The 26,612-nt window shown below is 43.3% G+C and overlaps 2 protein-coding genes across 4 annotated transcripts in view; one reads left to right on the top strand and one right to left on the bottom strand.

The window, feature by feature from the left end:
- PPM1L (protein phosphatase, Mg2+/Mn2+ dependent 1L) overlaps window positions 1–25,118 on the top strand; it is a gene marked incomplete at its 5' end in the record, with an annotated part of 311,535 nt that extends 286,417 nt beyond the window's left edge. Inside the window, 2 exons of the mRNA XM_082394196.1 lie at window positions 18,616–18,777; window positions 21,904–25,118. Of these exons, the coding sequence (XP_082250322.1) occupies window positions 18,616–18,777; window positions 21,904–22,250 (509 nt within the window). The 3' untranslated portion in view covers window positions 22,251–25,118. The remainder of the gene's footprint in view (window positions 1–18,615; window positions 18,778–21,903) is intronic.
- The window catches only part of B3GALNT1 (beta-1,3-N-acetylgalactosaminyltransferase 1 (Globoside blood group)), a 646,348-nt gene that overhangs the window by 569,580 nt on the left and 50,156 nt on the right, over window positions 1–26,612 (bottom strand). The gene's annotated exons all lie outside the window — the stretch shown is intronic.

Here is a 26,612-nt window from a genome sequence, read left to right as displayed (position 1 = left end):
TTTTCCTGCCAAGAATATAAGTGGCTAACACTTATATTCTTGTGTCCATTTCTTCAGCAAGAGGCTAAGTCACATCACCTCACATAAATTTATAGCAGAGGGCTAGTTTTAGGTTGCATATAACAGTTAGTATAGTTGAGAGTTTTATTTTTCTTTTAAAAAGCAAAGTTGATTACGTCCTAACACCTTTTCATTCTTTACTGTAAGCACATCTCCTTGGTGTGTATTATAATCCAGTTTCTCCTCGTCAGTAATTAGTCTGAAAATCATGTGAAAAGTCTTCCATTTTCTTCAGTGGTTCTGCCTCTTATCAATTAAGAGACAGCCTTGAGGACTCTCCTGGGAAAATGATCCAGGTTCTTGGTGCTCTGCCCTCTTAGAAAGCAGACTGACTGAGTGGGGAAGCTGTAAGGAGGAGGCATGGATTTTTTTCATTTGAAGCTATTTTAGCATTGGAACTTCCAAGGTTCAATTTCTCTTGGAATTTTATGAGGCTCATACCTCACTGTATTTTAAATTTCTACGATTTGGTAAATTTAGGTAGAAAGCATTGAACAAAACTGCTTCCCATCTGCTGAGCAAAATGGAGCCTGAATTAAATAAATTTCTCCAATATAAATGCTAAAATCTGATTTCTGCAAGCCTTTGGATCTTTAAACATTGACTTCCAGAAAGTTGGTCCTGGATCTCAAGCAACATCTACTCCCTTTGGAAACTGGGTATGAACCTACCAGGTTTGGGTCTAAGATGGGTTATTCCACTTGTGTACCCTCTCTAAGGCGACAAGGATGTGCCAGAGTTCAGGATCATACGTTGAAAACTTAGCTGGCCAGTGGCTTGGTGCTTAGTGAAATACATTCTTTTACCTCTGGGTAACCCTTTACTTTCTTCTTTACATTAAGATATTTCTTTCAAGGAGTGACAGTTCAGCAGTTTTTAATCAAAATTTTGAAGTACAATACGTAGTTTTAAAATTGTTTCTAAATCATAGCCTTAGAGATTTAATTAGTAAGTAGTGCTTAAACACTCCTCCTCCTTTTTCAGAACTCCTCAGCTGGATGTCTTCCAGCCATCATAACAAAGGACTGATATAGCATGTGCTCTTAATTTAAGTTTTTCAAGGCTGGGAATTTCCCATTACACATTACATTTGCAAGCGAGTAAGAGCACGTGTTCCCTAACTTTCTATAAGATTAAACATATGAACTGAAAATAGACCAAAATTAAGTACAGTAATTGACTAACTACAGTGCTGAAATGGGGCAGTATAGCATATGGTGGAAATCTTTACTATTAATTAAGTAATCACAGAAAATTCCATATGGATGATTTGTGAACATTCTAAAGTCAAGTTGGGAATGCTTTATCATGTTTTCTTTCTAAACATAATTTTCTTAAATAGCATGTGGGTCTATATAATCATATTTGCAGCTTGACAATGTTTGAGAGCTTTGACATTTCTTAATGTCACTAATTTCCATATTGAGATTTGACATATTTGGACTTATGTTAAATCAGATGTCCTAGTCATCATCATAATAAAAGAATATTTTAAAAATCCTTCTCAAGTATAGATGAGAAAAAAATCCCCTTTCATTCATTTATTTATTCAACTCCCCCCACCCCATACACACACATGCATAGACACATAGAGCATCCATACATACACGTAATCCAAGCCTTCCTCCCGACCAACTTTGTCTGGCTAACTCCTATTCATCAGTCAAAACTCAGCTCATGGGCTTCCCTGGTGGCGCAGTGGTTGAGAATCTGCCTGCCAGTGCAGGGGACACGGGTTCGAGCCCTGGTCTGGGAAGATCCCACATGCCGCGGAGCAACTAGGCCCGTGAGCCACAACTACTGAGCCTGCGCGTCTGGAGCCTGTGCTCCGCTACAAGAGAGGCCGCGACAGTGAGAGGCCCGCGCACCGCGATGAAGAGAGGCCCCCGCTTGCCGCAACTAGAGAAAGACCACGCACAGAAACGAAGACCCCACACAGCCAAAAATAAAAATAAATAAAAATTAAAAAAAAAAAACTCAGCTCAGCTATCTGCTCCTCATATGATTGCAGGTGGGCTTCTGTGCTTGCCTCTCAACTTCGGCCATCATAGAATTGTTTTTCTATTCTCTCCCCACTGACACCCCATTAAACTGTGACTTCTTCACGTAGAGACTACATCTTTTGCTTCTGAGTCCCCAGCTCGTGTCAGAATGTCTGGCATAGCAGAAAGTGCTTCTTAAAAGCCTGCTAAATGAATGAATAACTTCAGCCTCTAGGCTAGCTAGCAGAGTTCAGAGGCTAAATAAGCATCATTTATAAACTCAGCCAGAATCTTGTTGCAGCCAGAGTGGCAGAAACCCAGCAAGTCGACAACAATGCCACCCTGGGTTTTAGAGCTCCTTCAGGGGCTGTATGAGGCCAAACCAACACGGAAACCACATGCTGAGATGCCCTCCCACCTCAGGTCCCTGCTGCCTAGCAGTTTTGCGCTGTCTGTAGGCCACAACCAACTTTCTGTGTGTGGCTCCTACAAACTTTTTGCTTATTCGGGAACTCCAAAAAGTAAAATAGGTAGAGGAAACAGTCCCTTGGAGGAGCCCCAAACAAAATCACTTCCATGAATCATACTTAATGTTTAAAAACCTTGTTTTCTATTCAAGTCAGAGGTTGACTTCATTACATTTGCCTGGAAAATAGACTGGAGACCAGTGAAAAAACTGCCTTCAGAAGCCAGTTCAACTTAGGGTGGGTCCCAAAGGGCAGTGGGGCTGTGAGAAGCTCCATTTCTCAGCTATCAACCAGAGGGAGGACTTTCCAGGGGTCCTGAGAATAGTGTTTAGATAAATGGAGGTTATGCTCCTTTATGGGTTATTTTTCAGTTCAAAAGATGTCTCCTGCAGTTCACATATTAAACAGTCAAGGGTCAAGAGGGGATTTAAACCTACTTAGAGCCCAATGTTTCCTAATTGATTACAGAATCTCCTTGTTCTTAACCGACCTGGCCAGCTCCTTTATCAGTTATGTTCATGTAGTTGATGCCTTGAGTGTCTGTTTAAACCCTTGGGCTTATAACTGCTAAGGCTTTCTTTTCACACTTGGAAAATATGAGCCTTTAGGTTTTATTCAATGGAGGCTCAAGCCAGCAGCCTGGAATACGCCCCAGTTGTGGGGAGGTGCCCCGAGCACTAGACTGAGCAGCTGAAACGCAGCCTAAGTTCTGGTTAGGCTGCATCTGAAAATTAATATCATGCAGGGTCATTAGAAGACGTATTTGGTATTCCTTTGCAAACTCTGCAGACTATCTAGCCCTCCCTCAGATGCGCTGTAAACATTACATCCTAAATGCCCCAGAGCCCCTTCCAAAGTGACTTAGCCTCAGAGACCTGGGAGAAGGTGTGTGTCTGATGGTGTTTCCAAACTGAGAAGCTCTTTCTCCCTTACTTACTCCTTGGGCTTTTCACCTTCATATTGTTTCTAGCCTCTCTAGAAAATCACCTACTCATCTTCCAACTCAGCCATGAATTAAAAAACAATTTTAAAAAATATTTTATACATCATTTGCATACTGTACCAGAAAGGTTTCTTTGAATACCTAGTTTGTATATCGCCCTGTATTGTTCTTCAGCGGAAGCAAATATAAACTTTAAAGAATCCTTAGATAAAGCTGTTTGCTGGCAAAACTGACTGCTTCCTTGTCACACTCATAAAATTTTCTTAGAGAAAATTTTTAAAGCCTGACTGAGGGTGTCAGACCTGGGTTCAGATTCTAGCTCTTCCACTCAAAAGCTGTGTGACCTTGGTGAGCCTCTTGTTCCTTATCTGTAGAATGGAGGAATAGGGGTGATGATGATAATGATAATGTATACCTTGCAGGATTTTTGTGAAAAAAAAAAGTCAGGCATGTGTGAGCAACAAGCAGAGTGTCTGGCCCACTGTAGCTTGTCTAGTTAATGACACCTCCCTCTGTGACTTGAGATTCTGGCATCCTGAGACTCCTCCTCCTTTGTCTCCTGTCCCCCACACCCACCATCAGCCTCACTTCCAATAATGTGACACCCACTCGGCAATGGTCGTAGGAAGAATAGACTCACCATCTGCTGCCTTGAGGAACTGGCTCTCCGTGGTCAAGGCTTCCTGTGCAGGAAATGTGTCCGAATCAGCCTGGTCCTGCTGCCCTCCGCCCTCTAGGGTCATCCCTTGTCCCTTTCTGGGCAGCAGCATCTAATCATGTAGCATGGTGGTGTCACACAAGTGTGGTGTCACAAACCTGGAGCTTTCTGAGCCATACCCATGATGAGTCTGGGGCCTGGCATTCCCCCGATACTGTTCCTTCTTTTCCTGGAACTACATTAGCCAAAATGGAAACAGGGGAGGCATAGCCTCAGGCTTGTTACTAAAATGCCAAGTCGGTTCAGTGACTAAAATCAAACAGCTCAACCAAAAATCCAGTCAAGTCATTGCAGACCATGATAGAAGACCCTCAGAAGGATAAAAAGGCCTAACATCAAGGAACATGAAAGTAAAAAGCCCTGAATTTGGTAAAAGTGAAATAATTTCTATAAATGAGTCCCATTAAATGTAGAAGATTTCAGAAAATTTTTTCAAAAAAATTTTAAATGAACTTTAATAACCAATCTTCTCTTTTTGTTTCCTTCTAACATTTTTCTGCATACATTTATACACATATGTATTTATTGAAGTGAAATTGGAATAATATTTTATGTACAGTTTTTTCCAAGTAAAATGCTAATGTGTTATATTTTAAAGAAATTTTATGTACAGTTTTTATTTTTCACTTATGAGCACTGAAGAATGTATGTTCTTCAGAAACACTATATTTAATGTTCATACAGTACTTTATTATTTGGATATTTCATGATGCATTATACATCTACTCATTTTGGTTATTTCTATTGTCTTGTTGTTTAAATTAATTCTGTGAGGTTAATCCTTATACATGAAGTTCTGTTCATATCTCTGATTATTTCCTTAGGATAAAATTCAAGAATTGACATTGTCGAGTCAGAGTTTAAACAAGTGTTTGTTTTAGTCTTTGTTTTGAAATGAAATATAAAGAAGTCCCCTGTAGAGACCTACTCTCTTTATTCATTTTTATCCTACAGATTCTTTCTTTACCTCCTCCTTTGTGCCAAGAACCAAATTAGGCTACGTGAATTCCTTATCCTATTGCATCTTAAAGAGAGTTAAGGTCTCACTTCTTCCCAGTAATCCTCCCTGCACTTCTCCCCACCACCCACTATCTCCCTAGACCATCACCCCCATCCACATGCCCAGCCTCTCATAGCATTGTCACAGCAGTTACCATGCTGGATTCTAAGTGTCTGATTCCATCTCGCCATTAGGCAGTAAGTGCTTGGGGTTAAGGACTATATCTTGTTCATCTTTATTGTTCCAGCACCAAGCCTCGTAATTTACACACAGTTGGCACTGAATAAGGGAACAAAGACCATAAAACTATTTAGTCAAAATACACACACCCTTCCAATCTTATACTGTTATTAGGTACAGGACATATAGGTGTGAGAGAGAAAGAGGAGAAAGACGGTCATTTTCAAGAAGTAACATGGTTGTATATTCTTGGCTGTAGATATAGAGATGGGATACCACTTTTTTGGCATGTGTCCAGATGGGCCAGATGAAATTAAAGTCAGGATTTTATCAGATCTTTGAGGAAGCAGCCTTCCTGGAGACATAGCTTTAGAGTCAATTTTGTAGCCCACTAAGCTGAAAGCAAGTTGGAGAATTAATTATTGGATCAGATCGGCCCCAAATCATATTTGGTTTTATTTATTTATCCTAAATGAACATAATTGTACAACTTTTATTTTGTCCCTTTAAATGGGACTTTGTTCTGTTTGGATGGAAAAGATCATCTGAAAATAATTTATGTGTAACTGCAAAACCTGCCAACGGTGTACTTCATTCACAAGGGCAAATTTGGCTTTGGAAACAATTTCTCCTTCCATCTGGAATTCTTCAGTGATAGGTATGTGTTAACTAACTCAGTGCCCAAGGAAGTCTTGTTTGGTTATCAGACATTGTTGGTACTAGCTGTAGCATTTTAAAATTTAAATTTCCTAGTGTCTATGCCAGGGTAAAATTTAAGATGTGCAACGTGCGATAGGCAGATACCTGCACACACACACGCACACACATTACACAGCTACAAAATAAACATGTGTTGAAGTTTAATTTAATTTGTTTCCATAGGACTGAATGTAACAGATTTTGAGTCCATATTGGATCTGTTACTAAATCTTGCTGTATTCATTTCCATGAAGATACCGTAATTTCCCGATTTTCCCTCAGGTTCTTACGTGTAAATACCAAGTTGAGCTTATGTGTTCACCGCCCCCACCCTTTTCCCCAGGGGTGATCTAAGTGTCAGGATGTTGGGATGGCACCTGCTGGGATGACCCAGGGTCTCCAGGACCTGTGGTTGGAAGGCTCCGAAGCTCCTGAAAGGTGCCATTTCTCCCTCAGGAGAAGCCCAGCAGTTCTCAGCTGTCCTCTCTACTCCACGTTAGGCTGTCCAAGTGAGCTCATTCAGCCATTGCCTCTCTATACTGGGGCAAAGGTTTCTGATTTCTTGGGTTGTGCCTTGGAAAGCAAGGTCTAGGTCCCCTGTGCTTTGAGCTTCATGTAATTCTTGGAGATCCACACATCAAAGACTCTGTCTTCCCTCCACCTCCCCCCATCACCACCCTCCTTCCTGCCCAGCCTTACGTGTCAGGGGAGCAAGAAGAGAGGACCCGTGGGCAGGAAAACTCGCTCCATCTTCATATGCCTGAGGTTTAGTCCAGAACTGAGGCTGATGGATGCTCAAAAAATTTTTTCTCTTGAGAATATTGTCTCTCTGTGAGTTTCCAATCTCCTTGGAATTCAAAAGCTAAACCTGACTACTTCTTTCTCTTTGCACTTCAGCCATAGCAATCCTAATCTTCCCTGGGACAATGAGTGCCTCACACTGAATGAAAGACAGTCATGTACACACATGGGGCAGGAACTTTCATTAGTATCTCCAGATGTCATCCTTCCAACACATATACTTACATAGATGGCTAGCTGTATGGTAATTTAAATAAAGATAACTTAATCACCTCAAAGACCAGGTTTGTTTTTAATGGAAAGAATAGGGAAAAGGGTTGACTCTGCGCTGAGATAAAAAAGGTCAAAGAAAGTGCAATTCTCTGCTAAGCACCAGATGAATCAGGCTGCACCTCTCATTCCCAGCCTTCTCCCCTTTTCTCTCTGTGCCCTTTCTCCTCTCTGCCTTTTATTAAAAAGCAAGTATCCCTTTTAATAAAGCTCAATTTCAGAAGTTCCTATTGTACCTTACTCCCATAGCATTCATAAAGAAACAGAAACAGTACTTGTAATTTGCTGGGAACCCTAAAGAGAAATGAAATATCTCACTGAAGAATTCTTAAATAACATGAAGACTTGAAAAAATACAGCCAGTCCATCTCTGGCTTATGTAGGAAGAATCAAAGAACCATGAAATTAATTTTATTTACCATTAAAAGATACTGAACTTAGAATCCAGGTTGTGATTATGTAATTAGAAATTAATTTCAGTAGCATGTTATCATCTGAACTAAATGTCAGCAAGAGTTATGAGAAGTATGTTAATGGGCTTCAAAGAAGCTTGTGTGCTTACTTGTACCTCACAATAGTCATGCCAGAGAGGAGAGATGAAGGCTCCTGCAGCAAAAGGACATGCTGTGGTTCTTCTAAGACTCCCCAGTACATGTGATCAGTTTAATAGGAAGTGACTCTCTTTAACATGTTCATACTGAACTAAAAAGGAAGGGTTAGAAGGGTGTCCACAGGCCACACTCAAGTATGAAGTAAACATCATTACTGCAGCTGAAGTGTGAAGTTAAAGAACACTTCGATTTAAAAATGGTGTCCAAGGGCTTCCCTGGTGGCGCAGTGGTTGAGAATCTGCCTGCCAATGCAGGGGACACGGGTTCGAGCCCTGGTCTGGGAAGATCACACATGCCACGGAGCAACTAGGCCCGTGAGCCACAACTACTGAGCCTGCGCGTCTCAAGCCTGTGCTCCGCAACAAGAGAGGCCGCAATAGTGAGAGGCCCGCGCACCGCGATGAAGAATGGCCCCAGCTCGCCGCAACTAGAGAAAGCCCTCGCACAGAAACGAAGACCCAACACAGCCAAAAGTAAATAAATAAATAAATAAATTTTTAAAAATTAAAATAAATAAATAAATAAATAAAAATAAAAATGGTGTCCAAGAACATCAGATGATGCATCTATATTTTAACTTCGGTGAAGTATGAAAATTTAATGAATTCTCCATCAGATTCTAAAAGCTTGAATTATGACCTCTTCCCCCCATCTCCCATCACCTCATAAAATAGATTGTTTGTCTTATTTAGGGTGGCACACTTCATTTGTGGAAAAGACCTTTCTGACACTTGTACACTGTTTCTTATTTCTTCTAGTCATTTTATTAATTACCGTATGTTTGCTGAGGAAGAGCCCAAGTAGATCTACATCTGGAATTAGACTCCTAGTACTAGGGTTTAAAATAATAGAGTTTGCCATCAAGTTGATTGCCTCACATTCAGCCAGTGTCCCACTCAATGGCTGATTTTTTTGCTTATGCAAAAATCTCAGAGAGGAGAAGAAAATTATAATTTGTAATAGACCTTTTTCTCACAAAATGTTACTCCTGCCACTCTACGCTCCAGCATGTGACGAAGGGAAGCTGAGCCAGCTTCGGTTGCAAAGGAAGACCCAAAGGGGTCCCATTTATGGTGGGGGGCTTCTTTCTGGGCCCGGTCTGGGGGCCTCACATGAGCCTCCCTCCCTATATGGTATGTCCTATCACTGCTTCCTCTATTTGGAAACCCGCAAAGATAGTTTGCCATCCTACTAGGTCTTGGTGGAAGAAGGCCTTAATGTGTTCTCAGGAACACTCAGATGTGGCCTCAGATGTGTTGCTATCAGTATTTCATTGCAGCTCTATTTACAATAGCCGGGACATGGAGGCAACCTAAGTGTCCATCATCGGATGAATGGATAAAGAAGACGTGGCACATATATACAATGGAATGTTACTCAGCCATAAAAAGAAATGAAATTGAGTTATTTGTAGTGAGGTGGATGGACCTAGAGTCTGTCATACAGAGTGAAGTAAGTCAGAAAGAGAAAAACAAATACCGTATGCTAACACATATATATGGAATCTAAAAAAAAAAAAAAGGTACTGATGAACCTAGTGGCTAGGCAGGTAGACATAGAGAGTGGACTTGAGGACATGGAGGGGAGGGGGAAGCTGGGGCGAAGTGAGGGTAGCATAGACATATATACACTACCAAATGTAAAATAGATCGCTAGTGGGAAGCAGCAGCATAGCACAGGGAGATCAGCTCGGTGCTTTGTGTCCACCTAGAGGGGTGGGATAGGAAGGGTGGGAGGGAGGGGATATGGGGCTATATGTATGCATATGGCTGATTCACTTTGGTGTACAACAGAAACTAACACAGCATTGTGAAGCAATTATACTCCAATAACGATGTATTAAAGAAAAAAAAAAAGTATTTCACTCTTCCAGTTTGGGCTCTAGGGCTGCTGCCAGTCTCTGTGTGAAGTAGACAACCTCTCATGTGCTGTCCTGCAGAAATTCCTCATTGAGTGACCTTCTCCTCTGGTCTCTTCCCTCCGGGGCTGGGAGTGGGGTGGCAGGGGCAGGGTATAGCCCAGGAGCAGGGCTGCCTACATCACTGTACATGTTTGACTACACGGCTCTAGGAGGCGCCGTTCACACTGTCGTCAACTTGAACATGCGTTATGGCCCTTATATGGAGATGCTAGTAAAGTGTCTTGAGGAAGAGATGCCTTTTTCTGGCTTGCCCAGAAACAGTAACTATGGACTAGCCGCAGCCTGCTTCAAGGTTGAAAGTAACACTCTGACAACACACTGGGTAAGTTCTGTCCCTCACTAGCCACATGACCTTGGGCTGATCCCTTAACCTCAGTTTTGTCATCTGTAAAATGGGAATAATAGTACCTCATAGGCTGTTAGGGTTAAAGAAATTGCCTATGCCAAGGACTGAGCACGGAGCCTGGCATGGGGTGAATGGACGGTGTATGGCCGCTCCCACAATTTGGCCCGCACGTGTCTCTCTGCACACATAGATTTCTTTCCAGTCACTTTCCATTCATGGCTCTCATAGCATAAAATAACTTTCAGACTCTCACTATAAGACTCATCACAGTGGAGCTACTGACTTAATAGTATGAATTGTTAGTTGGTATTATTTCAGTAGCCTCCTTCCTGCACGGAGTTAGACAATTGTGTCCGGTGACTCTCCGGCTCCAGCCATGCACGTTAATATAATTCTAAAGAGGGCCCGCCTCCAAGAGAATGTAGAGCAGGGAAGTGTAAGGATTCAGGCAATAGATGAGAGAAAAGGCATAAAGAAGGAAAGATTAGGGCTTCCCTGGTGGGGCAGTGGTTGAGAGTCTGCCTGCTAATGCAGGCGACACGGGTTCGAGCCCTGGTCTGGGAAGATCCCACATGCCGCGGAGCAACTAGGCCCGTGAGCCACAACTACTGAGCCTGCGCGTCTGGAGCTTGTGCTCCGCAAGAAGAGAGGCCGCGATAGTGAGAGGCCCGTGCACCGCGATGAAGAGTGGCCCCCGCTTGCCGCAACTAGAGAAAGCCCTCGCACAGAAACGAAGACCCAACACAGCCAAAAATAAATAAATAAATAAATAAAGTAGCTATAAAATTTAAAAAATAAAATAAAATAAAATAAAGCTCTAATTACACCAAGTAAAAAAAAAAAAAAAAAGAAGGAAAGATTAGAGCTTACTCTTTAGTTTTCCAGAGGTTGGATCATCCCAGCCAGGTCTGTCTCTGCCATGGCATTAATTATTACAAGACTGGTGAACAGAGTCTGAGCAGGTCAGACTGTGGCAGACTTAGAGATTGTGCAGACAGGGGATGGGGCCACAGGGAGTCAGTCTTACCTGCCAGCTGCCTGGTACTTTATCTGTGTTTCAGGGCTCATCACAGCTTTGGCTTTGGGAGATCAGTGTCGGCTGGAAGCCCTGCCGGCACTGATCTTATCATTCCCCATGGTGCTTTCATTAATGACTGGCTTTGCCTGCTCTCTTTCCAATATGTTGCACACCAGTATAATTTCTGTCAGTTTCCAGGCCTTGATGTCATCTAGACCCTGGAATTGTGTTATTGAACTAACATTCATTGTCAAATCTTTTCAAGATAAACCTATTTTTCCTTATATAAATGTGTTGAATCTCCTTTGCTGGGTATAATGAATGGCTTTTAGGCTGTTGTAACACCTTCACTGAAATATTCATTCATTCATTCTCTCTCTGTCTCTCTCTCTTTCTCTCTGTTTCTTTGTGTGTGTGTCCGCTTCCTTTCCCCTTGTCACCTCTTCTCCACCCACCCCCAATTTCTTTCTTTCTTTCCTGAAGAAAAAAATGGCAGTTTCCTTTATTCTCTTACAAAAGAGTTTCTGTCACTGAGGGGAATCACTATTAGCATGAGTGAGTGGCATTCACTGTTTGGGAGAGAGTCCACTTGCTTTGTGAAGCAGGACTCCTAAGGCATGTTAACTGCACTCGGCTTTCTCTGCTCTGCCCAGCCTCCCATCCCCACCCCAGAAAAAGTGAAACTGCAGTGTCAGTCACGTAAGAAAATGTTGCAGTAAGCTGAACTTTCATAAAATAAGGATTCTCATGACTCCAACTTTTAAATCATAGCTGTGTGCATACAGGAAGAGGGGGAGGGGAGTGCAAGGGGTTGAGGGTAATGTGCTTTGATTGGCACTCAGGGCAGGTTGTTCTTTGTAGATGGCACTGCTCAGAGGTGAGGTAAGGCTGTTCAGGGGGAACCTGAAGGCAGCTGAGGCTCACATGTCTGTCACGGAGTCACTGATGGATAGTCACTGGTGGGCGAACGTGAATCTGAACTTGACGGTCTGTCAACAGTGGTGCTGTCATCATTGTCACTGCCTTATTCCTCTGGGCCTTTTTTTTTACCTGTACCCTTCTACTACCATGATTGTCAATTCTGCATTTTCTGTTTTATGTCTTGAATACTTTGCTTTTTGCAGTGGATATGCTCCTGAACCATTGTGGTTTTAAGTAATGTTAAATTCATCTCAATACAGAAAAGCATAAAGAAGAAAACAAAGTGGTCTAACATCCCATCGCCTAGATAACCTTGTTAATATTTTTCAAAAAATAAGACTATATATATTTACATAGTATGAAGGTGTGAATTGTACAAATACTACAATTAGTACAAGTTGTACCAAAGCACCTCCACTTTCCTCACCACCACCTCAGTCCTTAGCGCCCCTCCCAGCATTAAGGGTCTGTGCAGGGTACAAAGCACTACGATAAGAATACAGCAATGAATAAGGCATCCCCCTGGTCCTAAAAGAAGCTGCTAGTCTAATGGGTCAAAGAATCATTTGACCTACAGTTGCCTTTTGTTTGGCTTGCATTGTTTTTTTAAATAAAAGTTGTCAACGTTGAAAAGTCAGGAGAGTTCACATAAAAATGGCTTCCCTTGAAAAATCTGAGTAACTGGTTACAGTGGGCCTGCATTCCCACATGGCAATTTTCTTCATTGCTGAGGATATGCTGCCCCCTTAGCAAGTGTTCTCTAGTTTGCCACAAGCCACACCACTCCCTGTTGTGGACCCAACACTGAAACCTGATGTCAGTTGTCCCTTATCATCATGCTTGCCCATTCTTAGAGTAGAAAAACATCTTCAGAACCCATGTTTCTGTCAAAAGTAGAGGGATAAAGCTACTCCAAGAGGGTCATAAGCTTTTTCTTATACCTGGCCTACTTACCCGAAGGCGTCGGAGTTTACAATTCCTGTTCAAAACCAGCAAAATATTCAAGGTGAAAAGGACTTGACACTAATCCAAGTCACTTGTTTTTTTTTACTTGCAGAGGTTCACGTGCTTTCTGATTGATTATTATTGAGAATTTGAAATGTACCAGCTTTGTTTAAGTTAATCCAGAATCACAATTATATTAAAGGAAATTCACATCACACTGATCAAATTTTATCCTGGTTTACAAACTTCTCTGTGACATGCGCCACGTTTATACTACAAAAGGGGGGGAGTTGATGGGGACTATTCAAAACACAGAAATGTAGAAACTGGTCACAGAAATCATTCCTTCTGGGGGTAGGAAGAGAACAGTTTAAAGCAAGAAGGAGTGTCGATTATCAAAGGTTTGGCCCAGTGGAATCAGTCAGTCCATGTGTGTGACCTGGGCAGGTTGCTATACTGTCTGAGACCTGGTTTCCCCATCTGTAAAATGGGGATAATTATGCCTTCTCACAGGTAGTGCAGATTAAGTTATGTAATGTGAATAAAATGTTTTGCATTATAGTAAAATGCTTAAGCAGTAGGTCTATCATTATTATTATTACTAAAGTAATAATTCTGGATTCCCAGGGTTTTTAGTCATTTGGTCATTCCGTACATACACATTGAGCAGTGTAATCATGAGTATGACACGAAGTCGCTGAGTCCCATTTTTCTCATCTGTTTAAAGGGAAGAATAATACCTGCCTCTCCCCCACCCTAAGGTGTCAGGAACTCAACTGCAAGTGTGTTTGTTAGCCACTTCGTGGCGTTTGTAGCATTGAACAAATTGTTATTACTACTTTGTTATTAACTGAACTGGGAAAGTTTTTAGCTAGAGTTTTAAAAGATGGCTGAGATATCCCAAACTGCTTAATCCTCATTAGGATTTACATTTTTCTCAAGCTCAACTCATCCAATGAATTCATTGCCTAATATTATCCAAAGAAAATACTTAGATAAGTCCAGAATAGATTTTCTTGTGTACCTTTACTTTGTCTGCATCCTAGAAATTAAATCAAGAGAGAGAAGGCTGGTTTAGAGGAATAGACTGATGAATAATTGGCATTCGTGTGTTTTCCCTAAGGAGAACAAGAATTAATAGAACAACACAAAAACGTGCCTGCTTTGTACGAGTACAAATTGAGGTCAGACGTAGACAGAGATTGTTCATGTAATGACCACCATGATGCACTTTTATTGCTTCCTGAGGTGCCACGGCTTTAGAAGCTGGTGAGGATGGATGTCCTGCTCATGTTTCATTAACATTGTTCCAGGAGCCTGGATTGGAGGAAAGAGCTAGGGACAGGCCTGGGCTGGAACTTCTCTCCACTTACTAACAGTGTGCCTGTGAGCATGGTTATACATGTACAGGAGGGTCCTTATGTTTTGATCAATGTGTAAAATGTATTTTGCTACAGTTGGCTATCTCCCTGCTGTGGCAATATCTAGAAGATGTGGTACAGTGTGGTATTGAACTGGGTTGACATACTCAGAGCAAGACAGCAGGAGCTTAGCATAATGTCAGATCAGGACCAAGGAAGAGAGTGTGTGATTGTTTATCACTCCTCTATTAATTTGTTTCTTCAGCAAATATGAGGTCTGTGATGTTCTAGACCTCAGCATTATAGGAAGAAAAACAAGCAGATGATATTCTTACCCTTGTGAAGTTGACATCGTACAGGGGAAGACTGGCATTAAATAAATTGTTTAAAGAAATACCCAAGATATTTACATAATTGTGTGTTGGGAGGGCAATAAAGGACATAAAGAGGAAATGAGACCCCCCCCCCATCAGAGAAGGCCTCTGAAGATGTCACACTTGAACTGAGACATCACCACGTGCATGTCAGCCAGTGCCAAGGACTAGGAGCTACGCTAGGCAGAGGGAACACTGCGTACAGAGGCCCACGGGCAACAAAAAGCTTGGCATGTTTGGGCAACAGAAGGGAGGCCTTGAGCAAGGGGAGGGTGGTATGCCATAACATTGGACAGGTTGGGCAGGGGCAGATCATGCAGGACCTGGAGAGCTGAAATAGCCTGCTGGCTGAGATGGTGGGTGGCCTGCACAACAGTCAGCGCGATGAGAACAAGAGAAGGGAAGGGGTTTAAGAGGTGTTTGAGGGTACGAGTGACAGAACTTAACGATGGATTGAATGTCAGGAATGAGGAAGAGAGAAAAACTAAGGATGTTTCCTAGCTTGAGCAACTAAGTGGATGGTGGTACCATTTTCTGAGGCTTAAAAGTTAAATAACTTGCCAGCCCTCACTCAGCTAGGATTTTGAAGTCTATTCTGTGTGACTTTACTTTTTCAGTTTGGTTTTTTTTTTTTTTTTTTTTAATCTAAGTCAGACTATTAGGTTAAAGCTCCAGAATATTGTCCAGATTTGCAATTAAGGTATCACCTAGATTAAATTATTAATATAGACAATCCTGAGGTTCAGGGTTAAGTGATATTGTCAGACCCCGGTATTTCTGATCAATAGTACTATGATGGCTAAGTTTATCTCAAAACTAATAACCAGAGTCTTGGCAGTGTTTTTTCTCATACATACAAAAGAAAAAGTGATTTTCTCCTTTCCTCTTGGGCATAATGTTTTTCTGGAGTTTTCCTCAGCCACAAGGTAGTTTCTGCTGTAATGTAAGATTAGATTATAAATTGTCTCTTGTAATCCTGAGCTAAGACCGTAAAGCCCAAACAATAAGTTGTTTACAGTGTTTTTGGTCATGCTTGGGCCTCCACCCAGGACGCAGGCAGGTGTCTATGGAGCGGGAATAGTGACATTTCAGTGATCCTAAACACAGCCTGCAGCTCTCCTTCTGCCACCTGGGGCTCACCCATTTCGGCCCGGTCTAAGAGTCTATTGTTGACACAGGCAATTTCCACTTTCTCAAGCAGTACATTCCTGAAATCCACATCAGGAGGTAGATTTTATAGACCCGTAGAAACAATGGGATCGTGTTCTTGACAGAGGAATCAACAGGCCATGAATCTTCACATGTGAGTGAAGCAAAGCAGTCCCCCTCTAAATCTCTCATCCAGAAGCCCCTTATTGAACTGTAAGCCCCTGAACCACTTAGGATACCACAAGGAACAACAAGAATAAAAAATCCAACGTAAAAAGCCTTAAGTAGTCAAGTCATTTAGCGTCTTGCAAAACAAGAGCAGGACGGGTCCAGGCTGGTTCAGCAGTTCTGTGATGTCTCAGGGACTCGGGTTCCTCACCTCTCCGCTCCTCCTTCTGGACACAGAGCCTTGACTCTGAGCCATAGCCCCTCGTGGTGCAATATGGCTGCCACAGCCCCGGGAAACACAGGAGCCACAGGAGGCCACAGAAATGGGTCGTGTTCTGCATCATGTCTCTTTCAGTGAGAAAGCCTTTCCCAAAAGCCCAAGCCGACATCTCCTTAAGTGCTTGTCCGTGGCGCACCCAGTGCCCCCCTTTTAGACGCCAGGACATTATCCTAGACCTCCCTCTCTCCTTTATTTCCTTATTCTCTATGACCTATCCATTCTGCTCTTAAGTAATCTGTCCCCGACCCTCAATCCCTATGTTTCCTACATTAATTCAGATCCTCATGAACTCTCCCTGTTCCCCCTGCTTCCAGTTTATCTTCCACAAAGCCACTGACGTGATCTTCTAAAACACAGATCTCGTCATGTCACTCTCCTGCTTAAAACCCTTCAGTGGTTCTTAATCACATATACAATTAAGCTTCAAAGGTTTTTTTTTTTTTAGCTATAGAAATTACCTCTTCCCTCTTTAAAAAAAAAACAAGACAGACAGAAAGAACATGCAGCAGTTCAATAAAGCTAACAATGGATGTAGCGCTGCTGTGGCTGAAATGGGGGTGGGGAAACGGCTTATAGCTCATCCAGGTGGATCCCTTCACCCCCCTCACATGGAGACCCCAAAGCCTCTTCTGGATCCCGTGTTGTACGCGCAAATGGAAATGCCTCGCAGGCAGTTGACGTGGACCCCAGGAGTGTCAACCAGGCTAGCGGTGTAGGTGACATGGTGGTGGGAGCAAAGGTCAGGGCCATGATCTCTCGAAGTGCACAGAGCGAGAAGGGAAGAGGGCCTCTGAGAGACACAACTCCAAGAGTTGAACTGATATAACGCCCCCAAGCCATGTAACATCCAATAACGCAGTGTCTCCATTTCACCTTTCAAACTCCAAGAGTGTGCCTTATGGAGAATCTGTGCTCTCATTGTGATAGACAGGTTAACACAATCAGATGCTTGAGGACAGAGTGAGGATGCTTGAAGACCAAAATGCAACTAATATCAAAAACTGAGAAGAATGATTTCTAATCATATGAATTGTCCGTCTTGTGCTTACATTTTCATTCTTACAGCTCTTTTTAAGGTGAAAGATTTGCTGTTTGCTTTGATAATCCTGAGATTAGTCTTTTCTCCTTTCACAAGGCTTTTCACATCAGACATCCTGAGTTAACCAGCATTTCATGTGTTTCCATTTCTGATCAAGGCACTTTTGAGTTAACCAGGCTTTAGAATGGAATTTCCAATAGGACTATAATAGCTGAAAATGCTAATTACTCTCCCCGCTCTTGATGTCAATCTGTGTTTATTCTTTATGTCTATTTAAGAATTCAGTCTTTTTTGTCATTCTGTGCAGATAAAAAGCAGTTTGCATTCTGTTATTGAATCTGACCTTCTTAATGAGGAGGTTAAATATTAATGAAGACTAATTGATGAATAATTTTAACAAGGCAAGGCATTATCGGTTTGAATCCAGAGCTTAATGGGTTGTGCGTTTCAGCAGGTATTTGCATACTCAGTGACACTGTCAAGAAAGGGGGAGAGGAGAAAGGAGAGGGGCTGGACAGAGGGCACTGGGCAGGTAAGAAGGGCGGCCTCCAACTAGACCTGACTGTGCAGCTCTCCTTGCTTTTATCCATTCTCATTCCATGAGGAGTCTGAGGAGAGAGAGCTCGTCCTTGTGTGTCTTGTGTGGGCTCCAGGCAAAGAGCTCTTCCCTCTTGCTTCCCTCTGACTCTGACCACCACCCCAATCCCCCACTGCCTGTCGACATGGACCTCATTTCTGTCCTCATATTGGGTTTTCCTGCCTCTGCCTTTACAGTCCGCCCGCATCACACCCTGGCGCCGACCTGTTTCTGGCCGCCGGTCTTTGCTGTCAGACTTCATATAGGCTAGCTTGTATAGGCTGCTCCCCACCGCTCCCCATGGCTCCACAGGACCTGGTTGTTGGCATCTGTCATTTACTGGCCCTTCCAGGCCCTCCTGCTTGAAGAGCCCACCCGACCCCCATCCTTCCCACTTTCAACAGGGATTTCACAGAAACTCAGCACCAAAAAGCAGCAGAAGATAAATGTCAATTGTCTGAAGCTTCAAGCTGATTCTGATTCTCTCCGAATCCTTTTAAGTGTGATATGCATTTAAATCAAGAGTAGCAGAGACCACAATGATTTGGGAAAATGATAATGTTATCCTAGCCTATTTCAGTGAGACTCCAACATGGTTAAGAAAATTGACTGTCAGATCTGATCAGTGTTGTTGAAGTGAACAGCTGTCATTCTCGGAGTGGCTGGAGTCAAATTGTCACCCAGCAGGAGCAGTTTTAATGACTGAAGAACCAGTAACCACGAGAAGCAGCCTAACCTCAAAGCACCGCTGACCTCCTGTATTGCCTCTCTCTCCTGTTTTGCAGGCACAACGTGTTTGATTGCTCTGTTGTCAGATAAAGACCTCACCGTGGCCAATGTGGGTGACTCGCGTGGGGTCCTGTGTGACAAGGACGGGAATGCCATTCCTTTGTCTCATGATCACAAGCCTTACCAGCTGAAGGAAAGGAAGAGGATAAAGAGAGCCGGTGAGTTTGTGAATGCCCCCGAGGACTTTGTGCTGTCTTGTTCAAGTGGGCACGGTGGCTTGCTGGGAGAGCCCCTGGGAATGAAGATGTTCCTTTACCCAGTGATGAGTAGATCAGTACAGAGGCTGCTGCTGAGGCAGCTGGGACTGGACTTTGTAACATTTCCTATCAAATGAGTGGCCACAGATTCCAAAAGAGCCCAAAAAAAGCCCTTAGTTTAAAGGCTAATGAGATCTTTGGGCCCCTGCTTGCCATACCCCGCTTCTCTCCAGCTGTGCCAAACTACTAACCACCAAATGAACCATGGAGCTGATACCTCTGTGCCTTTGCAAGTGTTGTCCCCACCGTCTAGTGGGTAACAACGAACTTGTCCTTTAAGACTTGGTTTAAGGGTGTCCTTTTGGCAGCCTTCCCTGTCACCCCCTTCAGTCTTTCCCCGGCATCCTATGTGGACCTCTTGGGTCACCTTTCACGACGTGTGGACATACCTGGCCCTCTTGTCTGTCTTACCTTCCTGACCATGAGTTCTTTGAGGCAGGAACTTGGTCTGTTCCTCTCTATACTCCCAACACTGAGCTCAGTGCCTAATATAAGTACATATTTCAGTTTGGGGAGGGGGAGAATCCCTTTTTCACTTTTTCAACATCTAGGGGCTGGGGGTACAAACTTACATCTTGGAATTGAGAAACAGGTAGGGAACATAGTAGACAGACAGACATTAACAATAAATAAGTAAAAACAGGTAAATTATCTAGTATATTACAAGGTGATAACCGCTATGGAGAGACACAAAGCAGGTTAGGGAACGGGGAGTGTCACGGGGTGGTCAGCATAGGCTTCACTAAGGTGACACTGGGACGAAGACTTGAAGGAAGATTATCAGTTGATGATTACATTTTCATAGTCAATTTGGGGGGGATTCTTTTCTACCCGTGCAGGGGAGGAGCCCTTCCCTCCCCAGACTGACAACCACAGCATGTAGCCTCTGTGTCACATGCTAAGCCGCAGGCCCAGCTGCCGAGGGAGCTCAGGTACCCTGGGTCTCAGCCCAAGAAGGGCCCCTGCTGCCTGGGGGAATCTACAGGCTGACCCTCAATGTCTACACATCAGCTTCTGCCCAGAACCTAATCAACATTTGAGTTTTCACAGTTGGAAGCTATACTGTTGAGTCCAAAAGCGTTGAATTTTATTACAACCTCCTGCTTCAGTGACTGCTTGAGATGCAGAATAATTTTTAATGAAAGCTTTGGTCAGGTTTTCTGTTGATGGGATGGAACAGTGTTTTAAGAGCATCTCTCGAGCTTTGACGAGCTTCCCTCCTTACGAAGACAGCATCTCCGTCCACTGTGACCCCGGACTTAGGATACAGTCAGCCTGCTCTTGAGGAAGCACAGGCAGGGATGTGTATACGGTACAGGTGGAGATGCCACCTTAGCATCCAGCCCTCTCTTCTGAAATGTCAACCCATTTTATCCTCTCTCCTCTTCCCTGCCGTACCCATCCACCCTCCCCCACCCCCGCAGTGATTATAGTAGCAAATTCTGACAGCATCTCCAAGGACGTTAATCTCGCCTGTTGTGTCAAGGGTTTATTTTACATCAGGGCTTAATGAACAACGATTGGTTTTCTTATCTTTATGTGTGTTTTCTCTGACCTCAGCCTTCCCTTCTGGACATCTCTCCCCCTCCTGTTTTGTGTGACAGTACGCTGCAACCAGTTTAGGTCAAATACACATTGGTCTTTCTGTCTCCATTCCTTAAGCTGTTTCCACAACAACAGTGATGTCAGCTGCCATTTACTGTGTGCTCGCTCTGTGCTGGGAGCTAAGCTGAGAGCGCTTTACATATACTTTCTCTTTCCCTACCTTACGAGGTTGATAATGTTATCCTCATTTTACAACCAAGAAGTGGAGCCTCAGAGAGGCTCGTGTGCCCAAGGACACACAGCTAGTGAATGGTGAGACCAGAACTGAGACCCAGGACAGTGACTCCAGAGCCCATGCTCTTGCCCAGGAGACCACGCTTCCTGGAATGTTCTCGTACATCCCTGCCCATGGAAGTCCTACCCATCGTTCAAAGCCCAGCTTTAACGCTCACTCCTCCCTGATTATCACAACCAGAAATCTTCGCTCCCTCCTCCCCATCTGCCTACAGCATTTAGCAGGTGCTAGTCTCTCCCTGAAGTAATACTGCTTTGTGCTTGTAACTGTTGATACAGGTGGCTTTTCCCTCCTGCCAGGCTGTCTACTTCTTTATAGAAAGGTCTGGATCTTGTCTAACTTTATAGCCTGCAAATTGCCCTGCATGGAATATATATTTAATAAATATCTGACAAATAATATGCGAATGGACAAAGTTCTAGCTCCCTTAAAGAAAAAATAATAATAGATAATACTGAATGCATGGTACATGCAGGCACTGTGCCAGGTGATTAATATGGAATAACTAACTCCTTTATTTCTCACAACTCCTCAGTGGAATAGGTACTGATATTGTCCCAATTTTGGAACCAAGGAAACCAAGGATCAGAAAGAGTTTCTCATCCAAAGTCACACAAAGCTAAAAGTAACAGAGCCAGGAATCAAATCCAAGCAGTCTGACCCGAGAGCCTGAGCCTTTAACAACTGTGCTAAAATACACCATTCTTTAATCCTGATTCTATCTGGGGAGGTGTTTTGAGATGTAGGCACACCCAAGGGCAGCCTCAAGCTAATGATGGATCCCAGTGGTTTTCTCTGGTACCATCCACCTGCCTTTCAGTGCTGTTTTGCTGCTGTCCCTGGATCCCCACCCTAGAGCTCCCTACTGTCAGTCACCGAGCTGCCAAGGTGTCCTTAAGTTAAAACTGATGCCCTCACCCGTCCATACCTCCTACCCTCAATATTCTTATTAATTTGGTCTTGAAGGCTTTTAAGATACCAAGGATGAGGGCCTGAGGATCTACCCGTAAAGCGTCAAACCTCAAGCCATGCAGAGGAACGCTGTTCCCTCCTGGTAGCGCCAAGGTGGGGTGAGGGGAGCACACAGGTCACATGCAGTAGGCCAGCCCTTTGCAGATGCACGTGGACCGCACCCGGGGTGTGAGAGAGCAGCTGGTCAAGCTAATGGGCTCATTCTATCTTTCCAGGTGGTTTCATCAGTTTCAATGGCTCCTGGAGGGTCCAGGGAATCCTGGCCATGTCTCGATCCCTGGGGGATTATCCGCTGAAAAATCTCAACGTGGTCATCCCAGACCCAGATATCCTGACCTTTGACCTGGACAAGCTCCAACCCGAGTTCATGATCTTGGCATCAGATGGCCTCTGGGATGCTTTCAGCAACGAAGAAGCTGTTCGATTCATCAAGGACCGCTTGGATGAACCTCACTTTGGGGCCAAGAGCATAGTTTTACAGTCATTTTACAGAGGCTGCCCTGACAACATAACAGTCATGGTGGTGAAGTTCAGGAATAGCAGCAAAACAGAAGAGCAGTGAACCCTTTGGGGTTGCAGCTGCCTTAGACTAAAGGACTTTCAACACACTGGTCTCTTTTAATGTAGTGAAAGGTGTGGGAGTTACAGTTAGGATTATCCGTCCCAGACATGGGGTTCCCCATCCCCGGCCGTCTTAGGTCTATGTGCCGTGATGAACAGAGGGTGCCCTTGGCCAATGTAGTTGAGAGGCTGGAAAATGGTTTCTTCGTGTTTTCCCAACTCCTTCATCCAATGTTCAAAATATATAAATATATAGCTGTAGAGTCACATGTATGAAGTGAATGGCATATGTGCCATATATTCTCCTTTTACGATTGTTTTCAAGATCCCTTACAGGGCCCTCCAGGCATCAGACTTTGTGTCCTCTCATTGGAGCAGTGAGTCAGGGCCGATGTGGCCACACCCTTTGCTGAGAGGGGCAGAGCGGTCCTGAGAATGCTTTGCCCTCCTGGGCCCAGGTTTTCTGCCCTGCAGCAGCCCTGCAGAAACAGATTCGGAAATGGTTTATTATTCCGTGGCTGCTCTTGGAGGCTGAGGGACGTGGGGAGGATGAGAGCCGCTTGCAGGGCAGAAGTAACCTTCTTCCCTCGCTTTCTTTATTAGTTAAATAGACTTTGTGTACCACCTGACCAGTCTTTGTGTGTTTATCCTAATCATGCATGACCTTAATCTTTGGCCTACACCTTACCTAATGTAATAGGCAGCTGTTAAACTTTACCACCAGACACCACGACTTTTTTACATTACCAAGTGAAAAAAGCAAATCACAGTACCAAAATTCCTTCCACCTTTAAGGGTAGATAGAGGAAGGCATGGCCGAATAAGTCACAGCGCCCATTGGGAGGTCTGCTATTTGCATTCAGAGAGAACGCTGGTGAGGTTGCCATCTCGAATCGAGCTCCAGCTGCCCAGTTTTGTGCATTTTTTCCTCTCCTGTTCTAGTAGCTTTCAGGTGTCTCTGAAGCAGCGTTCTGAGAAGCAGCGGTGTAGAACTGCACGTGTGCGCCCTGAAGCCGAGTACAGAGTTCGCAGACAAGTTCTGGAATTTGGTGGTAAACTACCGGGATGTGCTCCTGCTAGACAGCGGAAAGGCAGCAGTCTTTATCATTTGGTTGCAAACTACTGAGTTATTTTTGCGGCCAGACTTGCCGCTTTTCATTTCTTATCACCAAAGTCACATTTCCAATCTCAGTATTTTATAAGTTAATTACAGAAAATGCTGGGTCATCCTGTTTCCCTGGCCGAGGGGCTCAAACAGCCAAACAAGATTTTCATTGCATCCCCACCCCTCTGTGTCTGAAACGCCAGGGCGTCCACCTGGTTTTGTCCTTCCAGAGTGAGCATTTGCCTTTATAGCTTCTCTAAGGCCCCATTCACTGGCCACCTCCTGCCCACCATGCCGCTTCCCTGCCTTCTTCAGCTGTGGAGCTTTCCTGAAGCGGGTTCTAGGAGTGAACTCAGGAGGATGAAAAGATTCCCTTGTGGCTGCCAAGGACTGTAATCTGTCTGGATTCCTCTAAGCACTTAACCTTTCTTTGACTGAAAGAATTAATAGTGGTTTCCCAAGAGACGTGCTTACTTTGGTAAACTATAACATTAGAATTTACAATATGAGAATTAGAACCTCGGGTTTTTTTCCTTCTTTTTTTTAAGCCATAGAATGTTCTAGTACAAAATACCTGCCACCATGTTAGATTGGAGTACCTGCCTATTGAGAGACACTGAGCATTTGGATGTGTGTATTTGAGGCGGGGGTTGGGAAGGGAATGTGGGAAACATGCAGGTTGTGATCAGTGATGGGACAGTCAGGCCAGGAGGCCTGAGTTTGCTTGGTGATTTTAGGACGTTCTGATTCTGGAGAGTTACCAAAGCCCACCCTCTAACCGGAGTCCAGGAATAAGCAGTGTCAGCGTTTTACGGTATGCAGTTAATTTTCCTTTTTTATTTTTAACTTAACCCCAAATTCACAATAACGATGGAAAGACATTTTAAAATTCTATGATCATTGTGATTGTCTAAAATGAAAATGGTACTACTGTTTTGGTGACAATGAAGGAGAAAAGCGACTAAGTTAGTAAATTAGTGTTTATTTGCCCTGCAAAATGTCTTACTAGATGGTGCTGAGTGCAGGAGTGCATGGCTTTCCCTCTGAGGTTCACAAGGCATCTTCTAAACTTTGCTTTGTAGAATTAATTCATTTCTGACTTTAATCAAGTAGTGCGTGTGTTTTTTACTCCCTTTCTGCCTCTTTTTCTCCCACTTTGGCTTGTAGATTCTTGAAAAACAGAAGTTCTAGGCAAAATAGTAGCAGTTTGATGAATAGTTATGTCTCAAATCAGGCTACTTTGTTCCCTTTCCCCACCCTCCTGGAGCTCTCTCTCCCTGAGCCGCCTCCAGCTGTCGGGGGTCTGCAGACATCACCCGGCATGGCCTGTGGCTCACCGGCCAGCCACTCCCATTTTCCAGGGACAGGGAAGGTTGAGTCTAGTTAGGAAAATTGATTTGAGAAGTTTGCATGTGCAGCTTCCCTAAACAGCACTGCCAAAGCTTTGGAATTGTCACCCAGACCCCCTAGCCTGAGTTCGCATTGCCAATAGCCCCCACGGTGCCAAATTTTGGAATGGTTTTATAGTCTTTTAGAAATGAAGCTGGGAACCAATGATCATGTGCTTATGAGCCCCCAGCAAGATGCCAAGCCCAGGTCTTCATTAATGCACTGCTCTCCCGCTGCTCAACTGGCAATTTGTACTCTTAAAATGGGTTGGGATTGGGGGGTGGGGGGAGAGACAGGGAAACTTTTTTTTTAATTCACTGTATTTGCAATTCTCTAATAAAAGGAATAAATAATACTTATATGGAAAACTCCAAAGCTAGTTCCCAAGACCGGCATTTATTTCACACGACCAACTTGCCCAAGGCACTTAACTCTGAGGTCGCTGTTCTAATGCAACATGACTGTACATCTTACTGGTAACCAGTGGCTACATTGTATTCCTTGCCTTGGACTGAAGGCATTGGGCTCTAGAATCTTGTCTATGTGGTAAGAGTATTACAGAGTGTTTTATAGAGTGATGGAGCATATGTGATCTGGATAATTTAAAACAGGTCATATTTCATACAGCTGTGATGATTTCAAGTCCATGAACATTTTGTGCAAACAGGATTGCATGAGTGATGGCATCATCAACACTATTTGAAGTGATCCTAGGAAGTTGATTACACGATTGAATTGGATCGCTAGGATATCTGGCAATACATGAGGGATTCACAAAGGGAGTGATCGCTTTTTTCTTTGCCAGGTAAATTTGATTTTCCTGACATTTTCCCCCCCGAGTTGTTGCCAGATCTAACTCTCTTGCAACTGGGAACACAAAAACTTTAGAAAGGGCAACATTTCATTGTATACTTGTAAGTATAGGAATTCATACTCTGGATAAGGTTTTATTTTCCAATGACCTCAGAAAATTGTTTCCTCCTTTTGACCCATTATTAGACTGATCTTCTCTTAATTTTCCCCGCAAATTACCTTAGCTCATCACACCAGCATTCCTGACCCAGCTCTGCAGAAATGACATGACCATTAGATACCATGCTGGGTCCTATTTAATTGACTCTGGATTGAATCCTTCACATCTAGACTTCTAAGCTAATTAGTTGAACACTGCAGGAGTAATGAGATACAGTGTTCCCCAAAGTGTGTTCCACAGGACACAAGTTCCAAAGATACTGTTCCAAACACGGGGCTCCAGGGTCAAATGAGTTTGGGAAACATACTATCCTAGAAAGTTAGTACATATAAGCACATCAAAGGTTCTAATTTAAATATCCTCCAGGGGAAATAAATAAACACCACAAATGTAATTCCAGTGTTTTCCAGATTAATCTGACCACGCAAACTTTTTTGCGTAACACCTAGTAACACTCCAAGGAGCTCATGTTCCACAGCACCCACTTCGGGAAATTCTGCTATATGGAAATATTACTGTTTTCTCATTCACTATGACTCTTAGCAGTTGCAGTATAGTTTGCAATTTAGCAGCACTAATTCTTTCACGGAAGAGACTGATTTGTTAGTGAAAGCAGTATTAAGAAATAGTATGATTTAATCTAATTTTATTGATAGCAGAAGCCCAACAATCCTGCTTGAAACTCTAAACATGGGCTCCCTTCTTTTTACGTGAATAATAAGCAAGAGCCTTGCCATAGCTAGGGATTTCTCAAATTTGTTCCAAGGGCTTTCAGTTGCTTTTTTGAAGTTATCTTTGCTTTCCAGATGGAATCAAAATAAATATTTTTACATTTTATCACTATGTGAGAGTAAAAAAAAATATTTAAAATAATAGAAAAGGGGGAATGGCATATT

Source organism: Balaenoptera borealis (genome assembly GCF_965194805.1).
Source record: "Balaenoptera borealis genome assembly, chromosome: 5".
Classification (NCBI taxonomy): Eukaryota; Metazoa; Chordata; class Mammalia; order Artiodactyla; family Balaenopteridae; genus Balaenoptera; species Balaenoptera borealis.
This window is presented reverse-complemented; position numbering and strand designations above follow the sequence as displayed.